This window comes from Daucus carota, chromosome 1, assembly GCF_001625215.2.
Source record: "Daucus carota subsp. sativus chromosome 1, DH1 v3.0, whole genome shotgun sequence".
Classification (NCBI taxonomy): Eukaryota; Viridiplantae; Streptophyta; class Magnoliopsida; order Apiales; family Apiaceae; genus Daucus; species Daucus carota.
Genome location: NC_030381.2, coordinates 1048791 through 1072856, shown reverse-complemented (window position 1 = coordinate 1072856; position 24066 = coordinate 1048791). Strand labels below are relative to the sequence as shown.

Sequence of the window (24066 nt, the reverse complement as noted above, 5' to 3'; positions counted from 1 at the left end):
GGAAGATTTTCTTCTTGTCCCTCAAATTCAGTATTCTCGGAAAAAAAATATTCACAATACTTAGAAAACTCTTTGAATTTTCAAAATCATGATTAGATTTTTCTCTAATTTATATTACTCATTTAGATTTAGTTCATATTTAAATTAACATTTTATTATTTCGCTCGTAATAATTTGTTTGCCTATCAATATTCATATTTGATGCGGTTCGTCTAGAATAAATTCGGATTCGAGTTCTAAGTATAATGTATATTAGTTTGAGTTATAAAATAAGTTTTGGAATCACTAGTTTTCTATAATGTTTATATAATTATAATACGATATATATTATTGAATATAATGTATATTAGTTAGAGTTATAAAATGAGGTTTGAAATCACTAGCTTTTTATATGAAAAAAGATGATATTTGTTTCTAACAAGTGAAACCCGAATTTTAATCAGAAATACTCTGGGATTATTTTCAACCTAGTCAACGGGGTTTCCCAATTTGTACTTGTAAACGGTTAATTCACAACGAACCCAATTTGTACTTGTAAACTGATCACAATTCACAACGAACCGTCTGTGTGAACCCTAATTTGGTATTTATTGTTCTGAAAAAATTGAAAGTGTCATGATATTTTATTAGAGTTCTAAAGAGTGTTGATATTAATCTACAGTTAAAATATGTCAACCAAGTATGTTACCTTTGGAGTAGTAATAAGAAGCTCAAATGGAACTAGTGGTTCATCACGCTTCAAGGCCTCGCGGGGAGCCAATCCCCAGTCTCATTTACTGGTTACCAAACGGGCAGACTACGAAAATATCAACGCGACAAGTTATAAAATAGAAATCTTGGTGCAGGTGCTTCGACAGATTTCCTGCATTGGAATTTGGTTATAACCCCACCTAAAGGAACTCACGCAGGATAAATTCATAGGAAACTTTATTAGATTATATCCGAGTGATATCTGTTGTGGTTGTGAAAATACAAAAGACCACGTTCTGAACCTCCAGCATTCTTTAAACGCAAAGCAGCATGCATGTAAAACTAGAGTAATAACAAACAAACTATGAAGCTATAACCGGAAGCCTCTTCTGTCCTACAAAAGCTTGGCGAAGCTGATGGTAACCATTCCTGTAATGCTCAAGTGAGAAACACAGCTGCCGGATAACCTCTCGTTTCTCTTCAGCTCTTTGCATGATGACGACTTCTTTTCTCTCAAGCTCTTGCTTCAACGCTGTAACTCCTGAATGTGCCCTCTCAGTTTCAGCAATCAGCTCGACATGTTCAATGTGTAATTCATGCAAATGCTTGCTCATTTGCTCGATTTGATCATCCTTGGAACTTATGTCTGCAGTGAGTTTAGAAATCTTGACATTCCCTTCAGCCATCTCCATCATCACCTTGTTGTATTCTAATGTAAGAACCTCCACACTTCTGTTCAATTCTTCCATGCAGTCTTCTCTTTCAGAAATTCTTGCCTTCAGTTGCTCAACTTCAGCTCTAAATAGAACTTCCATTTCTGCTTTTCCAGCCTTCAATCGTTTAAGCTCCTCCTCCGCAGACTGGCAACGCAGATCCCACTCTTTCAGATTATCCTCTAGGTAAGCGTGTTCCTTTATTAATTTCGTCATCTGTGCTTGCAGGTGCAGGTTCTCTTCAGATAAGCTCTTATTCGCATTATAAATTGTTTCTTTAAGTGCTCTGATTTCCTGATCACGTTCTGACAGGTTAGCTTTGTACCTGACAATCCTGTCATGTAGCTTAGAAGTTTCTCGCTTCTCTTTATCAAGCTTAGATTTCCACATAGAGGCATCTTTCTTAGCTGACCCAAGCTGATCATGCAAGTGTTGGGCCAAGGACGTAGTAGTCTCAAGTTCATGCTTTAGACAGGCAAGTTCTTTCTCTGAATCATGAACCTTTTCTCTTGTAATTATCAACTCTTTCTCAAGTACTCTGATCTTGTCTTCTTGGTCTGAAGCATCTCCTTCCAACCTGACAAGCTGAGATTCTGCCCCTCCCGTTCCCTCAGTTTCAGTTCCTGCTCCTTTAATTTCAACACCTTCTTGCATTCCGTCAGGTTCAGTCAGCAAATTCCGCAACCTAGCAATCTCTTCATTGGCGAGCTGGAACTTTGCATTCACTGCACTCAATTCATCTTCATATCCAGCAAGTCGAGCAAACAGACCTTCAGAATTCCCAATTTTAGTGACCCTAAAAGATCCATCAACATGTTCTTCTTGTTGCACTCGAAGTCTCTGTTTCAGATCACGAAGCTCAGCTTCCAATTCACTAACCTTCTTACGTAGGCCCTGGTCATCACCATTGGTTGATTGTCCTGAGTAATTATTAACTGAAGAATTGTCTGATTCTGACTCGGAATCCAGCGTTGACGATTCCTCTCCTTTGTCGCACAAATCTGAGCTGCTTCCACCTGTGCCAAGAAAATATTCAAAACCAGCAGCTCGAGAACCTGATTTACGGCGAGTCAACCCCTGATCTGTAGATGACAATGTTGAAGGAGGTTCAAAACCAACATCAGAGATGCCTGAGCCTTGCATCTGAAGATCTGAAGGCATGCTCTTTCGCAGCTCTCCTGTCACATGATCATATCGCTCAGCTAATGAGCGATACATTCGGTAAAGTTCCTCAACATGCGCAATCAGTTCTGGCCTCTTCTGATAATACATCTCGGCTTTTTTAGCAAATGAGTCTCCATCGTCTTCAATAAGCTTCAACATTTGCTTGACACTCTGGTCCATCTCTGTGGAAGACCCTTTTGTCAGTTTATTTTGACATGTTCCACCAAAAAGAAATATGACATGCACAAATATTTACAGTAGAATAGCTAACCAGCAAAAAAAGTAAAAGCACTCTTAAATTAGATGAGAAAGTCATTTACCATATAACAACCCAAACATGATTCTTTGTTGTATGGATATTGATATCAAGTAGATATACTATAGATGGAGTGATCAAGATTTATCAATATTAAATAATTTCCAGCATTCAAGATAAATGATTAAGAATATTACTCCCTCCTTCCCCTTTTACATGTCCTTTTTGAGTAAAAAAAAAATTGTCCCAAAATACTTGTCTCATTTCTCTTTTCAAAGCAATTTTTTGAATGTTTTCCCAAAAAATACCCTTTGAATAAAAGTTTTCATGTTTGACTACCACACATATACACATAAATCAACTTAATTCAGTATAAGGGTATACAAATAACTCAAATACTCAACTAAACTTTTTCTTAAGATGCGTAATTTTTTCAAAAGGGGCATGTAAAAGGGGACAGAGGGAGTACATGCAATCTTCAATTTTATTTGCAAGGAAACTTTTACATTTAAAGTAAACAATATAAGTAGAAAAGAAAACCTTAGCTTCTTACCCTCGAGATTATCTGCAAGCCATTTTGAATTTTTAGGGCTGATGTGGCTATCCCACCACCACGAATGCGACTTTTTTGTTAATGTCCTTCTCATCCTATTTTGTTCAGCCTGAATAAAAAAACGAATTCCGTGCGTGCCAACGAAGGCTTCAGAACAGTTTTGTGACACAAAATTTGAACAATATATAAACACAGCTGACTATCGACTGTGGTAAAACTATCTCCTATTGTCCAAATTAACATGCAATGCTTACAATCTAATTCTTCATAAAAATGTGTACCATAGAGTATGTTAAGGGCAAACTTAATGGATAATGACGTAAAGACTTAATGGCTCAGCTAAAAGTTCTCACTTGCCTTGCTCTCCGTTCTCCATGATTCCATCTAACAAATTAATTGCAACTTCGGGATCTTTATCAAATTGCAAAGGACTTGAAACAGAATATATATATATAAGAGAGAGGTTTTTACGTTTACTTCTCCAAACAGAAAATATGTCTACTGCTCTGTGGTCCATGAGATGATGACTTTACAAACAGTATGTGACAGGTAATTTAAAGAGCAAACAGTAGAGACTTGTGAGCTACTAGCATTTGCTTCAAATTTAAAAGAGAAATTACAATCAGCTAATAATATTTCAATTTCTTGGCTCCGTTTGTTTCTCATAAATACCTTCCTGGAAGACAGTTTCCTGATTTCTACTGTCTGGAAGCTATTTCTTGACGTTTATATAGTTTGAGGAATGTATATTCCTTTTTTTTTTTTTATAGTGTTGTTTACTTGAGGAATATATTTTCCTTACTTTCTTGTGTTTGTAATGAAATATAATAACAATTGCACATCATATCATTATTAAAGAGCAAGATGGGAAGGTAGGAAATGGACTTGGCCAATTGATGATACAAATATCCTGCAGCCTACGACTGATATGAAATATGAATGTTCTCATATCTGTATATGTATAATATACATGTGACCTGTGTATATGAAATCAGGCAGGACATTTTTTTTCCAGCCAAGTAGTGCACTTTCTTACCGATGATGTCATTTTAAGGAGTTCTGAATGTGGATCAGATGAAGGCTCCTGAAAAAATAATTTATGTCAGAAACAAAGTTCAAATTATAATGAATTCTAGGCCAACTTGCAAATTAGACAAACTTTAGGGTTTCATTATCCGAACATATTCACCTAAGAAAGAAAGTTATTTGCAAAGAAAAGCTGTTATTTCCCTACTTTCGATGTGACTGTTCAGTTTAGGGAAAATAGAATATTTTCTAGAGGTGAAAATTTCCCTTTAAAAACTTTACAATTTTAGGGAAAATGTCTTCCACTTCTCAAAAGAGGAAAAGAATTCCAAAATTTCTGAACATTTTCTTGGTATTCCTCATATTTTTATTATGTGATAGTCAGAGATAATATATATACATTTATAAATTCCAGAAATGATTTTTCCCAGAAACTTTTCCCTGTTTACCAAAATGAAGTTATGCTTTGGCAAACAAACAGACCCTTAGTTGTGTACAATTAAATACCTGGACAGGTAAACCAGCATATATCATTTTTTAATAGCAAGAAAATTGTGAGGGAAAACAAGAGGTGCTAGAAATGCTTCATCTCTGACTATAGATAGTTTAAGGTGAGTAAGTGGAGTGACAATAGAAGCGTTAGAGTTTCTTGAAGCACGCTCTAGAAAAGTTCTCTATCAGTGAACCTCAAATCATGTGTTTTATTCCTTTCTTTTAATAATTTAACCCCACAAATGATAACGTTACGTAGAAATAACACTGGATACAAAATTTTTATTATATTTAGAAGTAGTGGAGCATCATGTTCAGAATAATACTATTTCTTTTACATATTCAACGACAAAGATTTATTGTAATCTTATTGTTATAAACTCATAGTCCTGGGTAAAAATATTACATGAAAAATTGTACATTCACCTATTTTATATGAGATGTTCAAATGATATAAATTTATCATATTGTAATGCACAATAATATTATTTTGATATGCACAATCTTTTAATCCCTCCGTCTCTTTTTTCTTTTCTCGTTTGATATGTCGGGACTGTTCATAACATGAGACAAATTACTAATTTACGTCTAATATATAAGATTAAATATAATCATGAGTGATCTTGTTGAATTCATATTCATGAGTACTTTAATACGGTGAAATTTTTGTATTTAATACTAATACAAAATTAAAGATATTAACGATAAAAAATGTGTGTTGACAAACGTGAAAAAGATAAACAGGAAAAGTATTAAGAGACGGAGGGAGTATAATTTTAAGTCATTTTAAGTTGCCTGGGATCAAGGTTCCTCATTCTCTCTACATATTTATTCACTTGATTATCACGGGCATTTTAAGAAATGGGACTAAGTCATTTTCGCCAACCAGGTGGAAATAGGGCTGAAAACGAATCCGAGTAATTCGGTTCGAACTCGGATTCGATTCGTTAAAAACGAAGATAATTCGTATTCGTCTAAAAAATGAGAGAATTCGAATCCGGTTTTATATTTCGAACGAATACCGAGTCGGATCCTACCATTCTGATACTCGAACATATTTTTATAGAGTAGTTCGATTAAATTAAGAGTACTCGAATATACATATTCAATAAAGATACTCGAATCGAATTCGTAAATCATGTATATTATTATGTATAATATATATCAGAGTTGAGCTCAATGGAGACCAAAACTTTGGAGATTGGAGTCCTTAGAGACTACAAGATCTGCCGTTAAAATAATATGACAATTAATGGACATGATTAAATATTTCTTGTCTTGCATTTCTAGTAATGTAATATTAATAATTTACATTATTCTTGTCCTGCATTTCTAGTAATGTATTATTAATATTCTTGTCCTGTATTTCTTGTTTCAGTTTTAATTCAAAACTATCTTTATAACTCACACTATTTTTGTCCCGCATTTCTAGTAATATAATATTAATAATTTGTCTAGCATATTTGTGATATATTTAAGTGTTATTTTGCAACAAATTCAATTCGTTGCAGGACAATGACAATGAGTTTAGTGCCCATCATAACAATGTCCAACTACATCTTTATTTTGTATGCAATTATTATTTTTATTTGTTAGGATTTCGGTGATTGAACACCAATATTATAGAATTATTATTTTATGTTATGCAGAATTTAGAATTTCTGCTTCTTGTTCACCGATTTAGAAGTGGAGGACAGGATAGGGAGAGAAAAAAAATGTGCAGGACAAATATCTGCAAGCCCTTGGATGGGTAAGAAATGGATGGCTGTGATTAAGTCTCTAAAGCCTCCACAAAAATTAGTCTCCATAGAACTTTTCTCATATATATCATATAAATAATATTTATATTAATATAATACTCTACAAATGATTTCATTTTAGTTATACTCCCTCCATCCCATTTTAAGTGTCCACTTTGCAAATTTCACACATCTTAAGAAACAATTAATGTAATGTTTTTACCATTATCTTCACACACCTATTTGTCTTGATTTTTATAAATATTAATTACCTATAGCATCACTTCTACTATGTTTTTGACCTTTCTTCATATTGGAACTAGTTGGTTGTAATTAATACCATATTGGAACTAGTAAAAAATGCATGGGTTAAAGAGTATGACACATATTTTGGGAATTTTTTTTTGGCAAAGTGGACACTTAAAATGGGATGGAGGGAGTAGTAAATAATTATTTAAGTATTCATAATTTCTTAATTATCTTCTACGGATTCGAATACGAATATATAAAAATGAGAAATTTAGCATCCGTTCAAGCCGAGCCGGATCATATACGAATATTGATATTCGAACTCGAATCGAATATGAACAAACTTATATAATTTTAGTTCGAATCCGGACCGAATTCGAACGAATAACTATAAATTCGAGCCGAATCCGACCATACTATTGTTCATACCTATTCGACTCGTTTTCACCCCTAGGTGGAAAGAACAGAGAGGAAAATGTGGAGAATATTAGAAAATGTCAAGAGTTCTTTTCAACTTGTACTTGCTCTCTCTTTGACCAAGTCTATCAAAGAATTCTATGTGAGGTATTGATATTAATTTATCGAACAAATGCAATAAAAAATACAAAAGAAAAACGTAAACTGAGAGGGGGAGAAAAGACAAAAAAGAAATTAGAGGGGAAGGTGCAATGAGACCTTAAGAGATAGACTAATGAGATATCCAGGCTGGGTTAGTTTATCAACAAGCTGTTGAAGAGATAAGTTGAGCTACTCCGCATGTGCAATCCATTGCATCACCTGACACACAAGAAAAACACTATCAAGACTACAATATGATCCGCTGTTAGTGCCTTGATCATAAACAATATTATAAAATTAGCAACAATAAGGGATTTTGTGTGCAACCCCAAACAAAAATAATAGTGTATGCAAGATAAGGAAGGAGAGTATAATTGATGAGATGGAGAATTGATCTGAGAATGAGATTGTTTGTTTCTGTTACGTTTGAACAATCAAATTACAAAACCTTGAAGATAGACTGTCGTCGCCTAAGTTGAAATGAAATATGATCACAGGGGCTTTGAATTCATATAAGCACAGGCACACAAAAAACATACTATGATTTAAACTAGGAGGGAGGGCGATGGCGAGGGGGAGAGAGGGAGAGGGAGAGGGAGAACCGCCGACTAAGTTTTTGTTCCTTGAATCCAGTAGTATCCTTTCTAGCAGGTCTGTATCACATCTAGTTTAATCTCTCCTCTCTCTCCATAAATAAAATAAAAGTCAATGTCTCCACCTATTAAATCCTAATTATCAATACCGCGTTCCGTAAATCTTCCTTCTAGGCTTGCACCTGGGCCTGTCAATGGACCGGAGCTCCGATCCGATCCGGGACCTTCTTAACGGATATGGATTCATCGGAAAAAAATTCGATCCGAAATCTGATCCGATAAGAAAAATACGATAATAAATGGAGCGGATATGGATTTAGGGTGATCCGATCCGTTAATGACCCGATCCGGTAGAATATTAATAAATATATATATATAGGGGAGTGCTCAAATACAAACCAATCTTAAAATACAAACTACAAACCATATATAAAAATAACAAAACTCATACACAGTAATCCATTTTTCTTTCTTTACTCAGATCTACTTTCTCTCTCTCCTCGTTTCTCTTACCTCCGTCTTTCTCTCAACCTGCCCCGATGTAAATCAATATAGTTTGCTACAACTGAATTTTGTTCCCATTGAGATAGATACAAACATATAGATATAATTTAGTGCTGAAGTTGCGGTGATTTTGGTGTTTGATGATACTACGTTTTGGTAGTGGTGATGTTGGGGTGTCAACGGTGGTAGTGCAATGGTAGTGGCAGAGGCAGAGGCAGAGGCGAATTCACCCACCATCACGTCTCCACAAGTCCGCTATTTACGCCTCCTGCTATATACTTTTGTGATTTTCGCTTTGCAAATTAGTGATTTGTGCTATATAAATTAGTGATTATCACTTTAGAAATTGGTAAAACAACGGGTACAGCACAGAAGCTAGTGACAGTGACACCAGGATGTGGCTGTGTTTTCAGACGACAGAGGTGAGGCTGGAGGTGACGGAGGTGAGGCGGGAGGGCACGGTGGAGGTGAGAGTGGATTTGGTGGTGATAGAAAATAATGGAGGTGGACATGGAGGTGGTGGTTATGGAGGGGGCGGGCAGCATGGAGGTGGAGGTGGTTATGATGGAGGTGACAGCGGAAGCGGAGCTGAAGGAGGTGGAGGTGGAGTTGGTGAAGATGGAGGTGGAGATGGGGTTGTTAGAGTTTAGTAACACTAAAAACGGCTGATCACTAAATATTATTGTCATAATCACCAGTTTGTACGTTTGTAGCATAAGGAGTTTGTACTGGAATAGAACCATATATATATATATATAGGGGAGTGCTCAAATACAAACCAATCTTAAAATACAAACTACAAACCATATATAAAAATAACAAAACTCATACACAGTAATCCATTTTTCTTTCTTTACTCAGATCTACTTTCTCTCTCTCCTCGTTTCTCTTACCTCCGTCTTTCTCTCAACCTGCCCCGATGTAAATCAATATAGTTTGCTACAACTGAATTTTGTTCCCATTGAGATAGATACAAACATATAGATATAATTTAGTGCTGAAGTTGCGGTGATTTTGGTGTTTGATGATACTACGTTTTGGCAGTGGTGATGTTGGTGATGGGGTGTCAACGGTGGTAGTGCAATGGTAGTGGCAGAGGCAGAGGCGAATTCACCCACCATCACGTCTCCACAAGTCCGCTGTTTACGCCTCCTGCTATATACTTTTGTGATTTTCGCTTTGCAAATTAGTGATTTGTGCTTTATAAATTAGTGATTATCACTTTAGAAATTGGTAAAACAACGGGTACAGCACAGAAGCTAGTGACAGTGACACCAGGATGTGGCTGTGTTTTCAGACGACAGAGGTGAGGCTGGAGGTGACGGAGGTGAGGCGGGAGGGCACGGTGGAGGTGAGAGTGGATTTGGTGGTGATAGAAAATAATGGAGGTGGACATGGAGGTGGTGGTTATGGAGGGGGCGGGCATCATGGAGGTGGAGGTGGTTATGGTGGAGGTGACAGCGGAAGCGGAGCTGAAGGAGGTGGAGGTGGAGTTGGTGAAGATGGAGGTGGAGATGGGGTTGTTAGAGTTTAGTAACACTAAAAATGGCTGATCACTAAATATTATTGTCATAATCACCAGTTTGTACGTTTGTAGCATAAGGAGTTTGTACTGGAATAGGACCCTATATATATATATATATATATATATATATATATTTAATTGTAGTAGTTATTTTTAGTTACAATAGTCCCAGAATACTATTTATGTGAGTCGTGGATTGTGACTATGTTTCATTAATCATTTAATTAACTCGTATGAATGAGCTATAGAGTTATAGCAACTAGTATTGGTATCTCGAAAATTCTACCATTTTATGTATTTTCCTCTTAATTTGTGATTGTTTTTATTGAATAAAAATGTAACAAGTTACTTGTATGATGTATCATGGTGTCTCATTTCATCTTGCCCTTCCTTGAAGAATCACCGATATAATTTTTTTAAAAATACTTTTAAATCTGAATAAAAAATCAGAAAAAATTAAATGGATCTGGAATCCGGATATCCGATCCGTGATCCGTGATCCTGATGGATCCGGATATGGATCGGCCTATAAAATATCCGGCCATGATCCAATCCGAATCTGAATCCGATAAAATAAATGGATATGAATATGGATTTACGCTGATCCGATCCGAACCCGATCCATTGACAGGCCTACTTGAACCAAGTCAGCATTTATATACACAGAGTTGCATTTAATTAAAATTTTAAAAGATATTTATTTATTTATGAAATTTGAATGTATTCACTGATTTGTAAAACTATATTAGAATATTGGAATATTTAATTTAAATTTTAAATTATCATATACATCTGTAATATTTCATCAAGATTTTAAATTGTGCATAAAAATCTGACAATATTCAATTAAGATTATTTAAATCTATTAAAATCTGATGATAATTTATGGTTCGTTCAGTGTATTTCAAGAAGTTGAAATCTCACCAACATTCATTAGATTTTGAATCATTATGCTTAAACTCTAAAAATTCTAATTATGGAAAATTTATTAAAACACAAGTCGAATATATTCTCCATAAATATCGTATTCTCGATTTCAAATTACATATAGATAAATTTGAAAAAATGTAAGTTTTTAAATTTACTTTTTAAATTACGATCAAAAAACTCAACTAATTTGGTTGATTTTTGGATTATTAATGTTACAAACGAGGTTGTAAATGAGGTTATACCGTATCTTCAATTAACATTACCATCGCTAATACAATTTTCTTAATTTTATGGTATAATACATGAACACTTTCTTAGTTAAAATGCAAAAAGTAATATAATTGTTTTATTTAGGGTATTTACCAATATACCACATTTCATATAGTTAATTGCAATTATACGGTACTTACAGAATCTTTTCATATTTACGTGCTTTTCAAAAAACAATTGTAACCTTACGTGTTTCATCTCTCCTCCCCATCCCAGTTAACCAACTCTCTTTTCGTCTTTCTCATTCAAAAAATTCACCGTCGGGCGGCCGTTTCCACCACGATCACTTACCTTATCTCTCGTCATCACATCGCCCACCTCCATCTCGGCCTGTGAGATCTTGGAGGTGAAGCGAATGTTAGAGAGGACTGAAGATGTACGAGAGTTGTGATATACTCAATTGACCGAGTCTCCATATCCACTCAATCCCTGACCCTAACCCCTTTTTCTCCTTCCCCTCCCACATCCCCCATCAAATTCGTCTCTTTTTGTTGATTTTTTGGTTGCAATACTTGTTGATTTTGCTTTTGTGGTTGTTTTTGTGTTATTGTTATCAGCCCTGCAGGGGCATTCATTTTTTTTACTTGCAGCCAATTGCAACTTATAATTCAACTTGACGTAATTTTTTTTTAAAAAAAATTCAAAGTTGCATTTGTGGTTGCATATATGGTTGCTAGAGTTGCAGATATGGTTGCATATGCAACCACCGTGTTTTTGCAAATATGTTTTGAAGTATAGTATTTTTGCAATTTGTTTTAAAAAATGAAAGTAATTTTGCAAAAAATGATTTAAACTTGGGTATTTATGAGTTAAGCCCTTTTATTTATCGGTCACATGCTATATCAAATAATTTCTAGGGTATTTTATTTTCATTTTTATCTACTCACCTATATACCTAATTCTTTTATATGTATTCAAATTACTCATTTTATATGAGTGTTCTTACAAAACAATTTTATATGTGTTTTTAGAAAATATTCAGTAACTTTTTCGAAATCTATTTTCACCGTATTTTTATTCATCTTACAACTTTTAATTTGCATATCTGGTAATTTGCATATCATATGTATTATTTCAATTTAATAATGTTGGAATAGAATCTTATATATAATAGCATATCCTTTTATATGCAGTCCCGTAGCAAATTGTTATAAATATATACATAATGTATATATATATAGGGTCCTACTCCAGTACAAACTCCTTACTGTACAAACGTACAAACCAGTGATTATGACAATAATATTTAGTGATTAACAGTTTTTAATTTAACAAATACATACATATATCCATCACCATCACCACCATAATCACCTCGAATCACCAACACCACCGCCCACTAGCGCCACACACCAACGCCACACACACTCTCTCTCTCTCTCAACCACCCACCACCACCACCAATGCCAGCAGCTCTCTCTCTGGTTGTTTGTCTTCACTGAGCAGTGCTATACACGCACACGATATCACCACTGCTTTTCTGCTCACCCTCAATCGTGTCTCTCTCCCTCAATCGTGTTTCTGGCACTGCAGCCGTGTTGGCGTCGGGGCTGCTGCCGGCCGCGCTGCATCACCACGCGGCTACGCCGCCCCATAAGGGCTTCCCTTCCCTTATCTCTCCATCAGACCCGCCTGGTAGATTTAGTGATTCTATTCAAACATTTAGTGCTTATGTTCAACACATTTAGTGATTGTTTGTATATTTGTACTGTAAGGAGTTTGTATTTGAGGACTTGCCTATATATATATAATATTTTTTTATGGAATAGGAGCAGTTGATTCAGCAATTTCTAGTGTAGTTATAAATTTTGATTATTAAACCGAAAACAAAGTTATACAATTTTTTTTTCTAAATATCATCTAAAATTATGCAATATCTCAACATGATTGTATAACAAAATAATAATCATTCAAAATCATTCTTGTAGAATCGGTTTCAAAAATATATTTATATGTATTCAATAATAGAATTTATAATAAATTTGATGAATTACAACGGTGTACTAAGAATATTGGCATATATATATATTTCATATATTAAATTCAGTTAATATTTCATTATATAATTACAATCTAGCGAATCATTCTTTAAGTATTAAAAGATCATTTTCTAAGAAAATTGAAGTATTAAGACTATATGTCTTCTTTCTAGAATACAATCACACATGTAATAACGAATAATGTTACATATCCCAAAATTTTATTATAAGTATGAGAATAATCAAGAAGATATTTTTTGACATACCTAACATTTTTCATATAAAACACTATATTATGAAACACTGATTATAAACTAGTACACGTACATACACCAAAAGATTTATGATATTTTTTCCCAACAAAATTGGATTTTCTATTACAACATACATGTTAGATTGTTAGGGGATACCCACCCAAAAATTCTCTTATCAAAAACAAGTCAGCCTCTTGTAAATAAGCGCATTTATGTGAACCCATGTAAAACTGAATAAACGAGATTCGAAGATGATCACACTGCTTAATCACAGAGTTCAGTACTCAAATATCTCAAAATACACAAGACTTCTGTAATGTCATCAAACATTATGAACAGGTAGTCAATAAAATTTGATGGAACATACTAATACATAGAGGGCATAGATGTGACAAGCACAACTCAGTGAACACACAAATTGGGCATAGATGTGACAAGCACGACCTAGGTTCCAGCCTTTCGACGACCAACACGAGCCTGAAAACCAGCCTTGATTGGAGCAACAGACCTACCAGAACCACACTGCAAGAAAAGCACAAACATCAACTATTTTACAAGGGTGGAAAATAATTTATACTGGTCGAAAACAACTGCACTAAAATGGCACTATGAACCTGGCAGGAAACATAACCAATAGATGCACTATCATGCTCACTACAGTTTATAACTACACTCACTGTGATGGTGCCTAAACATACAAATAGTATGAGGGGAAAAGGAAAAAAACATGGACCCTAGCTTTATAAAAGAATGGTTCTTCCATCAACACAGTCCCCCAGATCTAATATCCAAATAGTGGTGAGGGAGGCCCCAGCGGATCTCCACTCTAATATATTTGTATGGTTCTAGTTGTGGGTCCATATGGTGTTTATAAGAAAATTTTCATCTACAAATTATAGGTAGAACCGTGGTTATTACGGAGCCAATCGAGTCTCGACACCCGAGTACCTTCAAGAAGACTAATCCATAAATCGTCTGACTAGTCACAAATAGTCAACAAGTCTTTTATACATATAATTACTAGAATTAATATAAATATAACTTAACACGTCAATTTTATAATTTTAATCAAACGTGATAGATTAATAAGTTCAAATGGGAAGATTTGTACAAGTTATATGTTTTGTCACCATACTATCATTCTATCATTGATTGGATAGGTTATCATGATCATGATTATCCTGGTGCATAGTTGCACCAAGTTGAGCTTCAAGGAACTCAGTGTTATGAGTATAATATGAGATTACCTTCTAATGAATAGCTTGCGCACAAAAATATAAAACAAAAGCATAACGCTGAAATCAACGTCCCAACTTGAAGTATTAATCAAAACTACTATTCATAATACAATCCAACTAACATACTAAAGCCTCATAATAATCAAGCAGCCACTTGGAGCGACTCCAAGCGACACAATATAACTATAGATATAGCACCATAAACTCAGCCACAAAGATTTACCATACTTGTTATACACGTCTTACCTATTCATCTAACTTTATGGCTAATTCATACCTTCTATAATAATTATCTATACATACAATTATTACCCATATATGTCTAGGCAACCCAAATTGTATTGGAACACCCCAACACTCGACGCCTCGTCTTCGTGATAACCATGGTAAATACATGTGTGTGTACAAATGATCAAATAACCAAAAATTAAAACGAAAACTCAAAACTAATCTAAGCCCTTAGATAAATCCAGAGCGTGTTTGTCCAAGCTTTAAGCTGGGACTTAAAATTGTTTCCAGATTTAAGCTGAAAAATGTCTGTTTGTGTAACAAGTCAGAAGCTGGCTTAAAGTCAGAAATATGCCAGATGCTGACTTAAAGCCAGAAGTTAGTTTGAGGTACTTTTTTCAGTGACTTAATTTTTAAAAAGTTTTTCTTTGATAAGATTTACCCATAAGTCATAAGTTACTCATAAATCACTTTTATTTTTATTATTATATTTTTAATAACTCATAAGTCAATATTACCCAAACAGACATTTTAAGCTGTCAGCTTATCAGATAAGTCACGTTAAGTCATAAGCCATAAGCTCAGCCAAACGGGCTCCTAATCTTGATTTTTCCCGTAATCGGTGAGGGTTTTTTGAAATCTGATTTCCCTCTTTTTTCATCTCCCAACGATCAATTGGCATACCACATGTGCTTTCGATATGATTTTTTTTTTTAAATTTTAGTTTCTAATTTTTATATCAAGGAGGTTTCTAGTGAAGTGGGACCCATATATAGGCATTTGCTCCAATACAAAACATCTTAAACTACAAACCTACAAATAAGCCCCAATCAGTAAACGCAATCACTAAATTGCTTCAATTAATCACTAAATAAAACAAGACGAGTTCCAATAATCACTAAATTACTTCGATTAATCACTAAATAAAACAAACTCACTCCTACCCAGCCACCCACCATCTTTACCTCAGCCACTCTCACCCGACCCCGGCTGTACGCCAACCGCCATCTCCACCATTGTTGTCCCACCTCTTCAAACATATTGCTGCCCATTTCACCCATTTGCTCATGGATTCTTTTTTCTCTCTTCATTTCCGTTCATCTTCTCCAGCAGCCTCTCTTCTGACCTTCAACTCTTTTCCCCACCTTTAGATCTATACAATCTTTTAAACAAATCTATGCTCTTTTTGTTGTGTTTTTAAATAAACATATTATTGCCCCCTATTGGCTATTTGTAGTAAATCAACAAGTTTGGTGGTGGCAAGAATCAATGGTGGTGGCTGGAATCAATGATCATGGTGATGATTAGAAGGTAATGTGTATATATGTATTTATTTAATTGAAGGCTAATTGTTCTGATCACTGGTTTGTAGTAGAGTAGGACCCTAAACACACACACACACACACACATACATATCAATTAATATTATAAGTTTCCTTCTTTAAATATGTACACACATAATTAATTATGATTTTGCATGATAAATACAAGATAGTTATGTAACTTCTCATATTTTTTTTTGCACGTATTTATATTAGCTAAATCAGGTTAATGGTCTTTTTTTTCATTTATACATATTAAAAGAAGATAATAGTAGTTTAAGAAATGATTTGTTTTTCTATTGATTCGGTTGAGATACTTCGTTTTGCAGTTCCTACTATTACATAGCATTCCTTTCAGAGTTCAAGAACTTAAAAACGGAAGCACAAACATAACGTAGCCAACTTGGGGTACCTGCGAGATCTTTTAAACCACCGGGACCCTTCTTTGGCCAAGTGTTCCAACCTTTTCACAATTATAGTAGAGTGGGCCAGACGCACTACTAATCTACAATAGATGATGAGGCGAAGAACAAAACCGCTTACTCGAAAGCCGATCAATCAGACAACCTCTTTGGACGAAGGGAGCTCGGAACTAATGCGAGATCTTTCGACATCAACTAACCAACCCCCTATGGTAGGCCTTGCACAATTGATGAACTACTTAAGATTCAATTTAAAAGCCCTACTTAGTTTTGCAAGCGTTTGTCATTGTCAATCAACAAAGGAAGGCCTAAAAGCTATTCTGCAGGTTAGGCACCTCTTGTAATGTGTGAGTAGAGGCAGTAGAAACTACCAAAGGGGCGATCAATCTCGTTTAATCAGTAGTACATAAATATAATAATAGAGGTGGAAGATAATAAACTCTTGCTTGGAATATACAACATAATTAATAATTAATATTTGGTTGGTGACTTGGTGTACATACAAATTAACTTAAGATTGCATTTGGGAACATGTATTTCATTTCAAATTTTGGATTTCAAATAACATGAGAGAGTCATTTCAAATTCTCAACTTCATAGTGGTATTTAAATGTCTTGAATTTCAAATGAAATCCAAATCCAACTTTCTTTGTATATCCAAACATATCATTTGTTCAAATCCAGAATCTCAAATGAAATTCAAGTTCCCAAACAGGCCATAAATGATTAATCAGTTCTCACGGATTTAGACTATTAGTGTTTTACTTGAACAAGGGTACTGGTGGAAATTATTGTATGTAAAAACAAAGTCAGCCATCTTTTTGGCAAGGTAAACTCAGCCAAAAAAAAAATTACAGGGAAAATAAAAGAATAGAATTAGGCGGTAATAATTGACACAGCTAATTAAGTACCATTAGAGTTAAATAGCTAGAACATCATTCAATTGGAGTCCAACTTCCAATTTAGTCATCAAACTGTAAGAGCTTGCATTTGAGCAACTAAACTAAAAAAATAACATCATATTCAAGTAACAATATATGCAACTAATTACAAAAAATAAGGGTTAAATGACTATAAGATCATTCCATTAAAGTCTAAATTGCAACTTGTCATCAGACTGGAATAGATTGCATTCGAGTAAGTAAACCAAAAATAACAGGCATAGAGGCATTTTAACATGAAAAACTTGCACAACCGTTACAAGTATCTGGCTTTTAATAGAGAAATCATGCCAATCTGTTGCAAACGCAAACTCATTATAAACAAAGCAACGCCGAAACAAAAACCTTCCTGATCCTAATTCTTCTGTTTTCAAGTCACCATGACCTCTCAAACCCCAATTCTCCTAAACCCAATCTTCTATTCTACATCTCATTACTGTTCCACCACTATATTTCTTCATCTTAACATCCAAAAGATACAATTATCACTAATATATTTAAAGAGTCCAGAGCTGACAACAAATGGATTTCATGATTACAGAGTTCATGAAATAAAGTAAAGATCCTGAATTTGAACTCAAAGATTTTTCAAGACTAAACCTTTAGACTAATAGTTTGTGATTATGAGGCAACAAAGTAGTTATTCAGTTTTTTATACTCCCCATTATAATGGAGGCTTTTCTAAACCCATCTTCAATTAAATGGTAAAGAATATCATACCCAAGATGAGCTGAACAGGGCCTGCTGAGTCAACCCAATGACTAAGCACTCCAAATCATGTATATTGTGCATGTTCGGGGCAGAAGCAGGGCTTCTATTTAATAAAAAGTGGCTTCTGCTTAGCCAAACGGCCCCATTACAGTTTTAAAAATATATATAACTCTAATACTTACAAGAGAAAGATTTACCCTAAACTCGTTTGAAAAAGGAAGATCTTAAAGAAATTGATTAGTGAGAACTGAGAACTTAAACATGACGGACAATTGAAACCCAATTTTAGAAAAAAACATAAATAAATAGTATGAAAGGAAATGGATTCAATGGCTTAAAAAGAATCCCAATAAAAATTATGGAGACTGCAAATTTCATTCAGATGTCTGTTACGGAAAGATTAGAAAAGATGAGATGTTCATGATCCCGTGTATTTATGGGAGAAAAAGGCCGAAGGCATCGCTAGAGACAGCCGAGCTCGCCGTCGCTGGCACCACCATAGAGTGACGCTCCCATATTAATATTACTATTCTGCTGGGAAGCATGGGTGCGGGTGCGGGTGCGGGGATGCGCGAATTTGGCAAATTTCAAAAAATGAGGATACGGGTGCGGCGGGATACGACAAAAATAAAATATTAAAAATATATTTTTTATATATATAATATTAAAAAAATATAATTTATATATAAAATAATTAGTAAAACAAAATTAACAAAATTATAAAAAAGTCAGCAAATACAAAATAAAGAAATTAAAAGGAGACAACAACCAGATTAGCAGTTATTTGTTCATAATCCACGTATATAGCCAGGCCCAAGCCCAATACAACAACCAACCACTGCACCAACAGAGATATACAATACACACAGATATATACATGCATAGCAGTCGGAGCAGATCGAGCCTTATGCGAAGAAGAAACATCCGCCGCTCGCCGGAAAGAAGGAGACTAGATCGGGGGCTTCAATTACGGCTGTTTAATATGCTGTGAAATTACCGATGTTGCCCCTCCCGCACCGCATTTCCCGCACCGCCGCGTATCGGTCAAGGATATTCGTCGCCACGCCACCTGGCGCACCCCCTGCTGCACCGCGCCGCACCGCTGCGCACCCCCCGCACGGTGCGCCCACCCCCCTGCGATTCTTCAGTAGTTTGCCGTATCCCTGCTTCACAGCTATTCTGTCTTCCCAAATCATTCAAATTTTATGCTGCAGAACTTATTTTCTCTGATTACAACAACCGATATAGTTGAAGTACTTTAAATCGGTCCAAACTGAAATGTATTCTCAAGATTTAAATCGAGAGGAAGACGGTCCAATATCATCTATTTTAAAAGTTTGATAAATGTTGATTAAGACGGCAATGTCACCCATCAAAACTTCAAAACCACGTAAAATATAATCAATTGGCCATGGGAAGCATTGAAGTGTCCAAGAAAGCATTACTGAACTATTATTATTCCAAGGTCAAAAAAAACCACGAAGGAATTTTGATTGGAGATAAAAAAAAAAATATCACAAACTACTAGCCAAATCTCCTGCATATAAATATCTAACACGAGAAAGTGCATAGTTGGGAGAATGTGCACCTTTTCACAACGAAGAAAGAAAAGACGATTCTCCTTTGAAAGAATTGTATCTGGACTTTTGCAGCCATTGCAAATGACATATTCATCTGAAATTGCAAGACAACATTAAACAATTGAAAGACAGTAAAGACACAAAAAAACGCCTTCAAAGGCTGGCTGCACTTGACACAATGCTTGAGTGTTGATTAATGAAGTCCTAACAATTTATAGGTATTTTATGAATTTCTTATTCGATATGCTTCTTGGAATCAGATTATATCTCCAAGATGAGTCTTTTTCAACTTCCGGTACTTAAAGTGGTCAACTCATGTAGCTCATAAAAGCAAACCGAAAAGCAAACGGGGGACAACTTAAAGTTCCAGGGCACAAATTAGAGACAGCATCCTGACGGGACATGTGATTATGAAAAAAAAAACTGCAAGAAACTTACTAATATATCGTCGCAGAATCCCTTCAAAATTTTTTGGGGCAAATCTTCCTTTAACTACCAATCTTTGTTGTCCGTCAAGTGACCCACTTGTACCCAATTCAGCCAGCAAGAATGTCATTACATGCTCCGGTTGCCTATGCATCCTGAAAAAGAAACAATACAGATTAACAGTAAACTATACATTAATCAATAAGTTCGAAAAAACAATCATACGTATGATTCTCGCACAAAGACATCGACACATGACAATTTAGAGAAAACTGCGACTTGGGGCCCAAAACTTGTACAACAAAATTACACAGATAAAGATTTTACGAGTTGTCTATGGTTGCATTGAGAGGACAGAACAAACACAAATCACCCTATCTTGCCTGGTGAGACGCACATGCACAACGCACATTAGAAGCCAGATATAGCAAGAAAGCATGAGCAAACAAAGGTAAATGACCAACATGTAGCTAAATTTGACATATTGTCTCACTTATCATTAGTACATTATATCTAAGTGATCCATGCAAAAGTAAAATGCAGGATATAATGTAAGAAAAAACTATTATATACTAGAATGCTAAAGTATCTGACAATAAGTTCTGCAGAGATTCATGAAGTTTACATAACAGTTTGCTTCGTACAAGTTGTCTATGGTTGCATAAGGACAGAACAGACGCAAATCACGCTAACTTGCCTGGGGAGACGCACATTAAGAATCCAGATATAGCAAGAAAGTATATGAGCAAACAAAGGTATATGACCAACAACATGTAGCTAGATTTGGCATATGGACTCACTTATCATTACTACGGTATAGTTGAGTGATCCATAAAGAAAAATGCAGGATAGCATGTCAGGAAAAACTATTATATGCTATAGAGCTAAAGTATCTGACAATACGTTCTGCAGAGATCCATGAAGTTCACAAAAACAGTTTTCTTAGTCCCTTCACGAAGAACTTGTGGAGGCCTCATCACCGTTCTCCTTCTATCTCCAGCAAGTTCAGGATTATGCTCACGAAGAATATTAAACACTCGGCCCAAGAGCTGCAAATATCAAGAGAAAAGTGTTACCCACACCCGCTAAATAACAGGATAAGTTGAACAATAGACACTCTTATTCTCTTAGTCAGGGCAAGATCCTCTATATATATACACTAATTAGCAAAAGGGGATCTTAAAAAATTATTGATAAGGAGAAACAATAAGATGAAAAGGAAGACGTAATCTTCCACATCTGCCATATATACGAACTTTGACATTTAAACAAAATGTAATAAATTTCTGCTAGATGTATTTCAAGTTTCAACCTACTGAGCTTCTTTCTCGTGCAAACTTATTGAACTCACTATTTAACAAATAAATCCATTCTTATGCCAACAATATGTTTAATAAAAAAATATCAGCCAATCTTAATTGGCTTAGGAACATATAAATGACATGGTTATGCTAACTAAATCATCAAGCTTTGAAATGTTATAGAAACTTCTATTGCACAGCTTTATCTTTCAGCAATGTGCTAACCCAATGAAGTGATTCAGAACATTAGTGTGCAAGAATATAATACTATTTTGTACTCTCCTTGACAGCAAAGGACATTAGGAAATATAAGTTGCACGTCAGACTTAGAAACTTACATTAAAAGAGAGTGAACAAAGCACACTCCAACAAAAACAAAAGCTACAAACAATGCAGTCACCAAGTTCATAGCAACATTCAGACTGACCTCTTCATATTCATAATCTCGCTCAGTTCCTTCCCATGGTAACTGCTGTTGCAATATAATGCCTTCTCCTTCTTCATCTTCTCCAATGTCATCTGAAGACGAGAGTGAGAATAGGATAGCAAGGGATGTCACAAGATAACAACCATAACGGAGAAATTAATCAATTATTGATTCCTACACAACAAATTATATTGAAAAATTAACTAGTTAAAAAAATTAAAGATAACTTACCAGCCAAATCATCTGCCTCGTTTTCTTTCTCATCATCCAACAGATCAGTCTGAACCTGCAATTAAAGGGGCCAGGTGAACATGTGTCACAAGATACATTCACTAAAATTCCGACAAGAGATGCCACGGCACACCTGTTTCTTCTTCTTCTTCTTCAAACCAGCAAAAGCAGTGTCAAGTCCTTCAGTGACTGCAAGGTGAAAATACAGAGAAAATCATCATCCGAAACAACTTTAGAGCATGTTAAAATTGGGGTCACGGTTGAATTAATATACCAGATTCTGTAGTTTCAACTAGCTTGTCCACAGGCTCATCGGCAGGATCTTGAATCACAACTTTCTTCTTTTTCTTCTTTTTTGAAGGATCGAATGGGGCAATCTAAAATCAAGTGAAAAAATCAGTGGATAACAAGCCCACTTTTAATTTAAATCGATAGTATGTAAATTTATATAGCATCGAAAATGAAGATAGAGAGCGAGTTACATCCGCAGCAGCCTCTTCCTTGATAGCGTTAACATTTTCCTCATCAGCCATGATTACTGAAGTAATCTGTAAGCAGATGCAAGAATACATACATATTACATGTACTAATTTAAAGACTCGAAAGCTATTAAAAATCTACAGCAAATAACAAATCAATGATCGAATAAACAAAGTTTGCTTGTTTACCTCAAACACGAGTTTGCTCTGTCTGCGTGCGACTGCAGTCGTTGAAACTTAATAACCTAGATATACCCACCCCCAACCCATGGGCTGGGCCTGTCTCATCCGGTTTACAATTAGAAAGTCCGGTTTGTTTCGGTTGCACCACAACGATAACAATGCCGTTTGGCTAACTTTAAAAGAATTAAAAAAAATGATTTCTTGCTTAAAATAAAAAAGTGAAGTTGAAGTGGAAAGCAGAAGTAAAAATTTTAAGTTATTAAGTGTTTGACTATTTAAACTTATAAATTTTTTTCTTTGAAATTAGATACTTTTTGAACATTAAAAAAAATTACATTATATAATCCGATCATAAGTTCATAACCTTTATTTTTATTTACAAATTCCAAATTATTAACTAAATATTAACGTGTTTCATCATTTTATCCAATTTTTTTTTTATATTTTCAAATATTTTTTGTATAGGTCTATTCATGACAGCACACTAGTAGATATCTTTTACAGCAAATTTTTATTAAAAAAGGCAATATTAATATTACATACTTGCGAAATAAAACAACCGAGAAATAAAATTTCAAATAATATTGTTACGGTGGAAATGAGTTTTTAGAAAATAAATGTGTTAAGATATTTTATTACAAAGCAAAAAATCAAATAGACAGAGTGCTAGAGCGCACGGAGTACCACTGAAAAGAGAAAATATAGAAAGAAGAAAGAGAAGATAAATAGAAAATAAGATGAGAAGCTCAGAAGCTAAAGAAAAAAGCATCGACTCCTTACTTCTGTTTATCACTTCTGAAGCCCACTCAATGCGGTTTGCTCTTTTTCCCAAACAGAAGCCCAGCTTATCTTTTGGGCTTCTACTCAAAAGAAGCGCTGACTTCTTAACCCCGAACAGACACAATGTTTGGTTTATCATATTCATATACGGAAAAATAAGAAGTTATTTTTTTAAAATAAATGTATATTCTATCTTGAAAAATTATTTATTTTTATCAAATAGTCAAAATGAAATACTTTCTAATATATTCTTTTAAGAAAAACATGAAAATTCATATTGTTTACAAAACTAAGGGGTCGTT

General features: G+C 34.8%; 3 protein-coding genes across 7 annotated transcripts; 1 reads left to right on the top strand and 2 right to left on the bottom strand.

The window, feature by feature from the left end:
- Nucleotides 1-910: 910 nt before the first annotated feature.
- On the bottom strand, nt 911-8158 carry LOC108204427 (protein NETWORKED 4A). Of its 5 annotated transcripts, none has more exons than XM_017373851.2 (5): nt 7980-8158; nt 7558-7659; nt 4413-4460; nt 3377-3485; nt 911-2749 (listed from the first exon to the last, which is right to left on the bottom strand). In XM_017373851.2, exons 3-5 carry the CDS (start codon nt 4422-4424, stop codon nt 1053-1055), a joined length of 1818 nt encoding a protein of 605 aa, XP_017229340.1. In that variant the 5' UTR covers nt 4425-4460; nt 7558-7659; nt 7980-8158; the 3' UTR covers nt 911-1052. The 5 variants fall into 5 exon arrangements, with proteins under 5 accessions (XP_017229340.1, XP_063945272.1, XP_017229339.1 ...); XM_064089202.1 differs by having other exon boundaries at nt 4354-4460; nt 7889-8151; XM_017373850.2 differs by having other exon boundaries at nt 7889-8151.
- A 774-nt stretch (nt 8159-8932) lies between these two features.
- Nucleotides 8933-10071, top strand: LOC135147815 (uncharacterized). The gene is made up of 2 exons (XM_064081443.1): nt 8933-9172; nt 9835-10071. The coding sequence occupies exons 1-2, from the start codon at nt 8933-8935 to the stop codon at nt 10069-10071; spliced, it is 477 nt and encodes a 158-aa protein (XP_063937513.1).
- A 3676-nt stretch (nt 10072-13747) lies between these two features.
- LOC108204757 (eukaryotic translation initiation factor 2 subunit beta) lies at nt 13748-23100 on the bottom strand. Its single transcript, XM_017374356.2, has 10 exons — nt 22991-23100; nt 22805-22870; nt 22597-22699; nt 22456-22511; nt 22323-22377; nt 22092-22183; nt 21267-21412; nt 20376-20518; nt 19946-20031; nt 13748-14017 (listed from the first exon to the last, which is right to left on the bottom strand). The coding sequence occupies exons 2-10, from the start codon at nt 22853-22855 to the stop codon at nt 13940-13942; spliced, it is 810 nt and encodes a 269-aa protein (XP_017229845.1). The 5' UTR covers nt 22856-22870; nt 22991-23100; the 3' UTR covers nt 13748-13939.
- Between the last annotated feature and the right edge of the window lie 966 nt (nt 23101-24066).

Coding starts and splice junctions, on each gene's coding strand:
- LOC108204427 (XM_064089202.1), bottom strand. CDS start 4,380: ATGTCCTGCCTGATTTCATATACACAG. Junction 3,486..4,353: donor GCCTGATTTCATATACACAG/GTCACATGTATA, acceptor TTTTTTATTCAG/GCTGAACAAAATAGGATGAG. Junction 2,750..3,376: donor GCTTGCAGATAATCTCGAGG/GTAAGAAGCTAA, acceptor GGTCTTCCACAG/AGATGGACCAGAGTGTCAAG.
- LOC135147815 (XM_064081443.1), top strand. CDS start 8,933: ATGTGGCTGTGTTTTCAGACGACAGAGGTGAGGCTGGAGGTGACGGAG. Junction 9,173..9,834: donor AAGATGGAGGTGGAGATGGG/GTTGTTAGAGTT, acceptor CTGTGTTTTCAG/ACGACAGAGGTGAGGCTGGA.
- LOC108204757 (XM_017374356.2), bottom strand. CDS start 22,855: ATGGCTGATGAGGAAAATGTTAACGCTATCAAGGAAGAGGCTGCTGCG. Junction 22,700..22,804: donor AGGAAGAGGCTGCTGCGGAT/GTAACTCGCTCT, acceptor ACTTGATTTTAG/ATTGCCCCATTCGATCCTTC. Junction 21,413..22,091: donor GAGATTATGAATATGAAGAG/GTCAGTCTGAAT, acceptor TGATATTTGCAG/CTCTTGGGCCGAGTGTTTAA.